The sequence below is a fragment of the Helobdella robusta genome, assembly GCF_000326865.2.
Source record: "Helobdella robusta unplaced genomic scaffold HELROscaffold_1, whole genome shotgun sequence".
Classification (NCBI taxonomy): Eukaryota; Metazoa; Annelida; class Clitellata; order Rhynchobdellida; family Glossiphoniidae; genus Helobdella; species Helobdella robusta.
In genome coordinates this window covers 10,273,229-10,284,664 of record NW_008703570.1, presented here as the reverse complement: position 1 = coordinate 10,284,664, position 11,436 = coordinate 10,273,229, and the positions used below count along the sequence as shown (strand labels likewise).

Genomic DNA, 11,436 nt, shown 5'->3' with positions numbered 1-11,436 from the left:
TCATCATCCTCACCATCATCATCATCATCCTCACCATCATCATCATCATCCTCACCATCATCATCATCATCATCATCCTCATCATCATCATCCTCACCATCATCACCATCGTCGTCGTCGTCATCATTGTAAACATCATTTAAGATATCATCATCATCATCAATGTCATCATCATCATCGTCGTCGTCGTCATCATCATTGACATCATTTTCTTCATCATCATCATCATCCTACCGTCACAGCTGTCAGCAACATCATCATCATCCGTTTGTTATTAGGAAAAAAAGATATTCAGCAACAAGAAAGAGTGACAAAGTAAGACAAAAAGAAAATTAGAGAAAGAAAAAGAGAGAAAAAAGAGAGAGAAAGAGAGTGAGAGAGAGACAGATGGAGCGGGGAGTTTGATGTTTATTATTTGAATGCCGTGTGAAGAATAAAGCTTCACAAAGTGTTATTCAAAACAAACAAATATTCATAGGAGGTAAGACTGATAGCGATTGAGAGAAAGAAAGGGAGAGAGCGAGAAAGGAGAAAAAAATGAACAAAGAAGAAGAAATTTGAAATGCGAAATTCTAAAAAAAATGTCAGAGTTGATAACTTACCAAAAAATTTTATTAGAAAGTTTTAACAAATTTTAAACAAATTACCACCATCATCAACATCACCACCATTTATAATCACCATCATCTTCATTAATATCAACATCATCATCAATATTAACATCACTATCATTATCATCATCGTCATCATTCCCATCAACATCATCATCGTAATCATCATCATCATCATTACTATCAACAGTATCATGATCATCATCGCCATCATCGTCATCGTCATCATCATCGTCGTCGTCATCATCATCCTTATCAGGTTTGGTTGGACCTGCTACCGAAAGCGTCCTTCCTGCATGGTTTCATGTACACTTCATTCTCTGGGTTCATCATCTTCGATTATTGATTGGTTCATCGACTGATTGTTTGATTGGCTGCCGATTGATTGGTTGAATAATGAGTTGGCTGATTGGCTTGATAGCGAATAATAAATTGGTTGACTGGTTGATTTGTTGGTACATTTTACAATCGGCTGATTTACTATCAACTTCGTTGATTGTCTGGCTGTGGGTTGATTTCTTGAATTACAGTTTAAATATTTTCGTGTAAGTTGATCGGTTGACCGATTGACTGGTTAGTTATTTAGTTGGTTGACTGACTGATTGGTTGGGTAATTAACTACTATCTTGACAAACTAGCCGGTTGAAAAATAAATTAATTGACTACTAGATCAATCTTCTGATAAAAATGATTAATTATAGAAAAATAATTTGATAAAAATTTCTTTTGAAGCTTTTAAATTATCCATTTGAAGTTTGTTCAAAGCTTCTCTGTAGAATCAACATTTAAACATACAAAAACACAGAAATCACACATAAACTCATAGACACACATATGAAGACACTTACAAACACAAATCCAATCCGCTATCCAATCCGCTACTTCGTTTAAAAACAACCCGTAGAAAAATTTTTATTAGCACATAAAATAATTAATGTAAACAAACATTTCCTACTCAGCCATGTACATAACATACTATCTACACATAAACGCACAGACACAACACACAAACAAACACACACACACGTACACTTACTCACACACACACTCACACATACACACAATGATAAAGCATTCTTACAAATAATTATGCATGAATATTTTCAATCACACTTCTACGTGAATGTTATTACTTACTTTACATATTACATTATATATATGTATATATATATATGTATATATATATATATATATACATATATAATGTACTAATGCATAATGCACATGTGTGTTTGCGTGTGTATTTCTACGAAGTAGCTTGTCACTGATGGATGATTGATGGATGGACGAAATGAAAGAATGAATGATTGATTGACGGATTGATGAATGAATTGTTTGAAACAGTCGTTCAGTTGCTCGTTCGTTCATTCATTCATTCATTCGTTCGTTCATTTAATCATTCATTCATTATTTGTGTCATCGATTACTGAATAATGAGGATAATTTTGAGGACATCTTTCATTCGTTTACTCTTTCTCATCTACTCCTACTACAAACAACAATTTCCGCACGCAGCAAACGCTACTACACTTGCTACCAATAACGATGACAACGATAATACTAACAAACAGTTGTAACGATAGTTATTGTATTATTATTACTATTATTAGTATTATTGCAGTAATCATAATTGAACAATATCATATTTGAACATTATATCATTAGTGATAATTATTATTTTTTGTTGCTTTTTATATTTTTATTGCTCTACAATGGCTGTTGTTGTTTGTAGAAGTAGAATTTCAAAACCAGGACACGTCATATCTTTCGTTCGATCGTTCGTTCATGGTTCGTTCGTTCGTGGGTTGTTCGTTTGTTCATAGTTTGTCTTGATCGTTCATTTGTTTGTTCATCAATGTTTGCTTGTTTGTATCATTTATAGTATTTTCATATGTATATTTTGTTTTCATGCTATTGTAATATTGAAATAATTTATTTTTGTGCAATTTCAAGATAACTTATGTATACATGTACATTTATCCGAAATAAACGTTGTTCATCATGTTCTTAATTACGTTAATTTATGAATTTTTTGGATTATTATTCAGTTTGAATAAAATAATTTATTTGTTTTTTTTTCAAAATATGGTTTCATTCAGTTTTTCAATAAAATCTAAAAAATCTACTGAATTGAGTTTCAATGTTTAAATTATTTAAATTAGAAATAATTTTTTTTGAAATGAGGTTTTATTTTCTAAGACATTCAATTTTATAAAGATGAAGAAGAGGTTTAAAAATGTTGGAGTCGGTTTGACGAATTTGTTTTTTTATAATTCTATTCATCTTTAACCTCAAACACGTCAATTCATTCATTCATTCGTTCGTTCGTTCGTTCGTTTTCATTCAATCTGTCATTCATTTATTCATTCAGTCAGTCTGTCTGTCATTCACTCATTTAAAAGTAGCAGTAGCAATAGTGAAAATAGTGGCAGTAAAAGTCTAAAACAAATAGTTTCTAAGTGACTCGTGTTGAGATCTATAAACGCCAGTCATAAAGAGAACACCAATAACTCCTTTTAACTCTTCAACATCTATAGTTTTCCAGGCATTCGCATTTTTATCTTTGGATTTTATTTTAAACAATCATTTGCAACAAGCATTCAAACGCATCTACTTCGTTTCCCATAATTTTTCCAGCTCCGATCGGACCCTCCTTGTTACGCTTAATGTATGTTTGCGGCTCTCACTCGAGAGATTTGCATTCCGTATTATACTAACTACCATCCTTGCTGATATGTGATGCCTGGTTGTGGATGTTATTTTTTGGTTGTTCTTCATCCTCATTGTCACTTGATTTTGATGAGTCGGTTTCATGTTTTTCAAAACTAATACTGGCGGTTTGTAAAGGAGTTGACATATCTTGATCAGAACCAATTGACTCAATAATGCTAGAGATTTCACTAGTTTCTGAGTCGGCGCTGTCTTCGTTTGTCACCCATTTACTAATTTGTTCTATAGCCTCCTTGACATAACCGCAACGTGTTATATTTATGAAAATATTTATATATAAATATAAATATAATAAATATAAATATTTATGAAAAATCAAAGTAAAACAATTGCATAAACAATTTACTATTCACTCTCAAAAAAATTTGCACGTCGCTTTTATAGCCAGTCGTGTTTCTAAATAAGTTGACGTAAGTTTAATAGGCAAGTCTTGTTAAATGTCTCACAGGCGATAACGAAATGGATGACGTAAGCTTTCTATGAAACGCTTATTTTAGCATTTTATAAGCGGTGACGCTAAGGATCACTATCGACCCATGCTATGTAATAGTGTCTGTCAAATATGCTATGCATTTAAGGGTTAAATGATTTTATTTTGCGTTAGTAACTGTTAAATGACGTCATGGTGACCGTTGCGATTTCATTCGCGCTGTTGTATTTCATTTCCGCATTTTAACAACGTCCAATCGAACCATCAACAACTGGCGATATCTGTTATGGACACCTTGGATACCATCATTCATCCATTTATTCGATCACTCGTTTACTCATTTATTCGTTTATCCATTTTCAATTATAAATCCATTCATCCGTCCCATGCAATCACCTTGCCACGCATTCACAAACGTTAATTGCATTTAGTGCATTTGTTCCAGATTAAAAATATATATATATATATATTCATATGTGTGCTTGTGTGTGTGTGTGTGTGTGTGTGTGTGTGTGTGTGTGTGTGTGTGTGTGTGTGCATGTGTGCGGTGTGTGTAGGTAGGTATCAAAGATTGCACGAAAAAATTTATTTTTTCGTGCACCACCAAGATAATTAGTTTTATTTTTCAAGTTCATAATCAAGTACTGTTCAAAAAAATTGACGTTTATTTTTGCTGGAATGTTTCTCATTTTTTTAAAATATTTAAAGACAAAGAATTTGCATTGCAACAAATTAATGCTTAAATATTTAGTAACTTTCAAACTAATCAATCTATACCTAAGTCGTTCATTGCCTTTGTCTTCATCTTATTTTCTCAATAAAATCAATCATGCTTACATTTACATACATATATGTAACACACACACCCACTATACACGCACGCGCACACACACACACACACAAACTTACATACACACATAGATACAAACATACATGTAACACATAGATACATGTAATACATAGATACATACATCGGTATAGATACAAACAAACATACATGCACACAAAAATGTACTTACATTTTAAAAGCGCGCCATTGTCGTGCCATACGTACCTACGTAAGCATGAATATGCAAATAACAAAATTAATTTCCACAATAGCAGCCTAATAACGGACATACCTAATGAGAGGATTTCATCAAACTTCAAAAAAATGCGTTTACCGTCAACATCTTCAACTTCGAAATCGGTATCATGAATTTTTTCTAGCAGTATTCGATAAAACTTTAACGTTTATTAGCCAGTATAAAACATGGAGTAAGTTTAGTGTGTGGCTTAGACGTCACACATTTATTATAATTTTCTCTAACCTTTTAACCCTGACCTTTGCACGTCCACTTCTGAGGGGCTCAAACTGAAAAAAGATGGAATTGAAAAAAAGAAAGAAGATAGAAAATAAAAAGTATTTTTTATGCTAACAATATACGATCAGAGAAGGCAGTTAGGGAGTAGGATGCCACCACTACATATGGTATCAGCAACCACAACAATAACAGAGCCATTTACAGAGAGAAAGTTCGCGAGACAAGTTCATGACAAATCTCATGTCGCAGCGGTTAGACAACGGCAGCATTAGGCGGACAATGAGGCAGACCACGCCAACAGGATACGAATCCGACCAGGTGTCTAGAAGACAACTCGAGACGCAGAAACAATACAACCAGCGACAAATATATCAACAAGTGATTTATTTAAACTTTTATTCATGATAATTCACAAAAGATAATAATAATAATGGTAATAAAAATTACTGTTTTTGCTGTTGCAGTCTTTCGTTTTAAATTATCTTAATGTTATACATTAAAATAATTTCCAATGTTGGTTTTATAATTATAATAATAATAATAATAGCAGAAATTGTAATAATAAAATATACGTTAAATTAAAATTCTTCTAAGTGAAATGAACGAACGATTTTATTTCAATACTCAAAAAACTATTAGTTAACTACTGCTAGTATAGTAGTATTAGTAGCAAAAACAATAATAATAATCAAATAATAATAATAATAATAAGATCATTCTTCCTTTCAACATCATCTTCAACCACTGTTCTGACTGTACATAGGAATCTGACTATATATCGTCTTCAAATTAAGCAGTTAATTATTAATTATAATATTATAATTGTTATAATTATATTTTTTTATCAACAGAAAAATTACTAAAACATGTAAAAAAATTAAACGAATAAAAACAAAACAGCCGAAAATGAATAATAATAATTAACATTTAATTGATAAATGAATAAAGATGAATGAAATGCAACAGACCTGGGTGTTGAACTGTTGTTGTTGTTGCTGCTGCTGTTGTGATTGGTCGATGGTCGTAGCGTTGGTTGAATTTGATTGGTCGATGGTACCAGCTGTGTGGATGACGATTTGCTGACCGGGCTGCTTGCCTTGCATCTGCAGAGCAATCTGCTGAAGCTGTGACGGTGTCAGCTGGATCTGTCCAGTGATGTTGTTATTATTCATGAGAAAGAAGTACATGCTGTTGTGTCTGCATTGGCTTATTCTTAGAAAAGTTGAACAAACATAAAATCAATTTTGTTGTTAACATTAAAACTTGGAAATTAAAAGATGAATTACTAGATAAATTTATAACACCAGGACCCAAAAGCTGAAGAGGTGTTGTGAAAAAATCAAACAAATACTAATACAATCAAATAATATTGCAAGTCAGAATAGGTCAGAAATGGATAACAGATTTCTAAAGGAATGGAAAAAAGGATTAACGTTGCTGAGATGTGGTTTTTGAGAAGAATTATGAAAATTAGTTGAACCTCTCATACCTCCAATGAGGATATATTGAAACAGTTCGGTTATGAAAAGAAGAAACTACTACAGATATGAAATAATCTGACGGGGCAGTTGAAGATTTTCTGTCACATCATGCAGAAGGAAAGAATGGAAAATCCAAAAACTACTGGAAAGATTGCAGGGAAAAGAGATTACGGTCAACAACGAATTACATTCGTGAAGTCACTTGCTGAATATCACCACATTCCAAGATCGGGTTTAGTGGAGGTCGATGGTCGCCGATGTCATGAGAAAGAAGAAGAATAATAATTAAAGAATGATACTAACAGGTATCTGCTGTACATCTCCATTAGGGCCCACAACTTGCGTAAAAACTTGCATAGTTTGTTGCTGTTGTTGTTGCTGCTGTTGCAGCTGTTGTTGTTGTAGTTGCTGTTGAAGTTGTTGCTGCTGCTGAGTCTGCGTGATGGTCTGCTGTGCAGCTTGCTGTGGCGCAGCTTGCAGCTGTATGATCTGCTGAGCTGGATGCTGCTGCTGTTGCTGCTGCTGAAGTTGGTGATGTGTCGCGTCGATCACGGGCTGTCCACAAAGGTAACAAATAAAATGAAAAACTATATTTTTTATTCATAGTAAAACGAAGTCTAAACAAGTTTCTATCAAACGGCTTTACTTTAGCAAAATTATCAAGCTGAAACATGAACAAGAAATATGTATTAAACTAGTATGAATTTAAGAAAAATGTAAGAAAGTTCGTTCACTACCTGTGACAATATGACACCGTTGCTTCCCTGGAGGAGTTGTATTTGTTGCGGTATCACCTGGCTGGCTGTACATGCATGTATTGTATTTCGATGTGAACAAGAACACGTATTTGTTATTGTATGTGCATTTGTTTGTATGAGAGTGCACAAGTATGTTTACATTAGACACATAGGCTGATGGTTAAAAAATTATTTTGTCACAATCAACCAATAGCAATTAGTCGATCAGCAGAAACGTAACCTTGAACTTGTAGCTGCGGTGTTGGTGCTGGTTGGTCAACTACATAGAACATCTTGTTCGTTTCCAAAGCATCTTCCTTGATTGGTTGATTTATCAAGTTGATTGGTGCATTGAAAATTTTGATTAAAATCAACTAATATAAATATCTGAAAAAATTTATCATTAGTTTTTACAGCTGTCTGACTTACTTTTTTTGCAGGTCTGATTTCTTCTCTGGGGACTATATCAATGAGGAAGTCAAACTGGTCGTATTTCGTGATGGCCATTGCAATGTCGTTCCTCTGACATTTTAACAACAACAATAATAATAATAATAATATGCAGCGTATCATATGAAATATAGATATAAATTGTGTAATGGAGAAATGCACAATAAAATTATTAAGAAGTAAATAACAAATTACAATAACAAACCAAATTACAAGAACAAACCAACATTCCACACACACACACCACTTCAAACACACACACACACGCACGCACGCACGCACACACACACGAACAAACAATAACAATTAATATAGCACACTCTACATGCAATAGCAACCTGCAATGTTCTTCTCTTGTTGTCCTCGGCATGCACCCAACCTCTCAGTGTCAATTCGTTTATGAAAATTTCAGCTGCCTTCGCAAACAGAACTGGTGCCTCCGCACTAATCATCTGTGTGTGGTGTGGTGTAGTGTGGTGGCGGTTGTCAAAGTTTGGGTTTGAAAAAAATTAATATTAATCTGATCAAGCAAAAATTTCAATATTTCAAACAGTCACAATTAAACATTTCATTGAAACTTTGAATTAATAACATAATGATGAGCTATTCTGTGCAATGTAGCCTAATTTAAAATTAATAAAAACTAAAAAAACATCTCATATTAATTCATTCAAACAGCTCAAAAAATCTTCGTTCATCATTTCACAAATGACTATCCATTCGATATTCAATCCACCAACTTTCACATCCTCATCCATCTTCATTATCTTTTTGATTCTTGCCAGAGGTAGCTCCTGGGTTTTGAATTCATTCTGAAATTTTTCAACAACAAAATAAAATAAATTACTAATAAACATGCACATGCACTTACATAGTAAATAACTAAAATGCAATCTGTACTTTTAGACCATCATTAGATTAGATCATTCAACATGCTTGTTTTCATTTCAGCTAAACTAATATTTGCAAAAATTGCATTTTCTGACTACATATATTTATAACATATTTGAGTGTTAAACATAAATTGGAAGATGGAATTTGGAATAACAGGGTTTACAAACTAAACATATCTATAAGTTTAATAAATGTTTAACACTTTAACTGTTAACAGAAGTTTTTGTGTAATATGAATATACTATCTGTTTATATATAAAAAACATACAATGAATATTTTATTTATTCATTTATTAAAAAGTAAAATAAATAAAGTAATATACCCTACCAATATTCAATTCTCTATTCTCTCTTAGATAGCATAGATATTATATATAGAGCTTAACTGTTCTAGTACTTTTATTTTATGATTTTATATTATATTGGTTTTTCAAACTCAGTCGAGTTGAGCTTACTGCTTTTAGGTTAATAGTCTAGAGTTGATTAGCATAATTAAGCAATAAGAATCAGTTGATTTGGTTAGTAGTATGCCATTTTTACGGTTTACATATTTTATTAAATATTTAAATTTAATTTCTTATTATTATTTTAGTTAAATTTGATTTGGGCTTTTTTTTAGAAGTATCCTTCTTAATAAAGCTAAACATGCAGTGTTGACTACTAAACTATACTATAACAATAACTAACTAAAATAAAAAAACTGAAGCAATTTTGTTTTGGTGCATTAATTAAAAAATAATAAGTAGAACAAAAAGTAAAATTTTGCCATAATTACTTCATTTGTCTGTTTTAACAATTTATTATAAAATATAATTAGAAATCATAAAATAATATAAAAATAAAAAGTAATTATTAAGTTATTAATTGAATTAAATTGAATTAAATTTAAATTAAAAAAAAATAACCGATTTCAGATTATTAATGTCATCCATAGTTTTGATCCAAAAATTTTTTAACTGTTCTTGAGCTTCAGTCATCGCTGAACCATTTTGTTCGGCGGACATTTCAGACAGATTTTAAATGAACAAAATTTTATTTACTCGATATTTTCTCAAAGCTTACCGATTTTAAATTAGGACCGAGGCTGTAACGATAATAAAAGTAAACAATAAGCAATATAAACAAAGAAAAAATAAATTATTTTATTCATGCCAACGCTTTTGAACATAACCTTTAAAATTTGGTTGAGGATCAATTTTAGACAAAAATAATTAACAGCAAAACTATATTTTTTTTATATTAAAATTTTTAAACTACAAAAGTTTTTATACATCACTCGTTTCCATGGTGATCAAACCCGGCCAACTTCGAACCCGACCTTTTCCGAACCACGGCCGAACAGAAGCAGCTACTAAAAGTTCAAGGTCCAAGACTCAACACGAATATAAAAATTTATTTTTTCACAATAAACTCATCAAAATCAAATTCTCTAATTGTTTTTTCGTTTCTAAATTCGCATTTGTTAATGGAACTTTTCGGACTTCCTTCTTTTGACAGCCAATCCTTCCTGGAATGAAATGGAAAAGCAAATTGTCAGCACGCATATGCGTGTTTACATTCGAATTTCATACGGGCATCAATCAAATTTATCATTTAGATATCAATGATCAAATTGTTAACATTTTTTCAACGCTGCTTTCCTTCCCCTGAATGACACCAACGACGGTTCCATCATCTTCGTTCTTCACCCAACCTACTAACCTGAGCGCCTTGGCCGTTTGTGCTGTGTACTTTCAATGAAAATCAAGATATTCAGACTGTGCAACTTTTCTTACATTTACCAAGTAAAAATTTAAATTAAAACTTCAAAACATTTTTTTTTAAATATCCTCGATAACGATACGATAGAAACGGATAGAGGATGGCGATAGGACGGGTCGACCAGAAATGAAAAATGCTCACTTTACGAAAGAAAACTCCTGAAAACGAAATTAAGCAACAAATAATTTAATTAAAACTTTGTCAAAGCAATGTAAGAAAACAATAACTTATTAGTACACAAGCTACAAATAACAAACAAAACATAGGCAAAGCAATGCAAAAATACGCAAAGCAATTCTTTGCAGTACATACATTACATACAAATAATATAATATAATATACAATACGCAAAACAGCATCACCACTACGGTACAGACGATGCATATAAATTGCATATTTTAAAACATAAAACGAGACGAATCAGCACCTTGAACCCTGCCAAAGACCTTGTACTCCACCGAAACGAGCGACATCTAGGACAGGGCCGATCGCTTTCTTAATTTAATCTTAATCGCAATCCAGTACTTTTTAAATTGTTTTAGATTAGATAGATGTTCAGTTGTGGAAATTAAAATATGGAAAACATTACGGGCTTTATATTTTCAACCTTAAAATTTGAATGCGCTGTATCTTATTAAGCATTATCTTTTCCTATTGTATAGTTGCATCTTTATTTTAAATTTAGTTTACAACAACAATATCTGTTAATAAAATACGATATCTCTTTTTTAGAAATGAGTAAACACTTTAGTAATTGAAGTATACCATGCGTTCGGTTCAGTGTTAATTTGATATTCAGCTTACTAGAGAAAAAAGTTATTTATCTTAAACAAGACAAAAAGCTTAAACGAGATAAAAAGAAAAATAAAAAACATAAAATGGAAAAAACTGGTGAATAGAAACATTTATTTGCATTGAATGTATTTATAGCGCATAAAAATATGAAAGTTGGCTAGCAATCAAGCTCCATGTACGGAAAAGATGGGTACGTACATGTTTGTACGTGTACTCGTGTTTGCATACAAACATGTGCACGTG

General features: G+C 32.0%; 2 protein-coding genes across 2 annotated transcripts; both read right to left on the bottom strand.

Annotated features, from left to right (window-relative positions):
* Positions 1 to 5,454: 5,454 nt before the first annotated feature.
* HELRODRAFT_184852 (hypothetical protein) lies at positions 5,455 to 9,720 on the bottom strand. The gene is made up of 9 exons (XM_009011354.1): positions 9,543 to 9,720; positions 8,484 to 8,555; positions 8,082 to 8,195; positions 7,723 to 7,815; positions 7,535 to 7,610; positions 7,294 to 7,358; positions 6,860 to 7,111; positions 6,044 to 6,220; positions 5,455 to 5,857 (listed from the first exon to the last, which is right to left on the bottom strand). Exons 1-9 carry the CDS (start codon positions 9,639 to 9,641, stop codon positions 5,813 to 5,815), a joined length of 993 nt encoding a protein of 330 aa, XP_009009602.1. The 5' UTR covers positions 9,642 to 9,720; the 3' UTR covers positions 5,455 to 5,812.
* Positions 9,721 to 10,029: 309 nt separating this feature from the next.
* Positions 10,030 to 10,871, bottom strand: HELRODRAFT_62661 (hypothetical protein; the record flags this gene model as incomplete). The annotated part of the gene is made up of 4 exons (XM_009011353.1): positions 10,030 to 10,144; positions 10,258 to 10,367; positions 10,540 to 10,556; positions 10,826 to 10,871. 4 exons carry the CDS (start codon positions 10,869 to 10,871, stop codon positions 10,030 to 10,032), a joined length of 288 nt encoding a protein of 95 aa, XP_009009601.1.
* Positions 10,872 to 11,436: the final 565 nt, after the last annotated feature.

Bases quoted from the DNA above. Each gene is read 5' to 3' on its own strand.
- HELRODRAFT_184852 (XM_009011354.1), bottom strand. From the start codon at position 9,641: ATGTCCGCCGAACAAAATGGTTCAGCGATGACTGAAGCTCAAGAACAG. The intron at 7,359-7,534 runs GTTACGTTTCTG...ATGCATGTACAG, and splicing joins ACCGCAGCTACAAGTTCAAG to CCAGCCAGGTGATACCGCAA. The intron at 6,221-6,859 runs GTTAGTATCATT...ATCACTGGACAG, and splicing joins GAGATGTACAGCAGATACCT to ATCCAGCTGACACCGTCACA.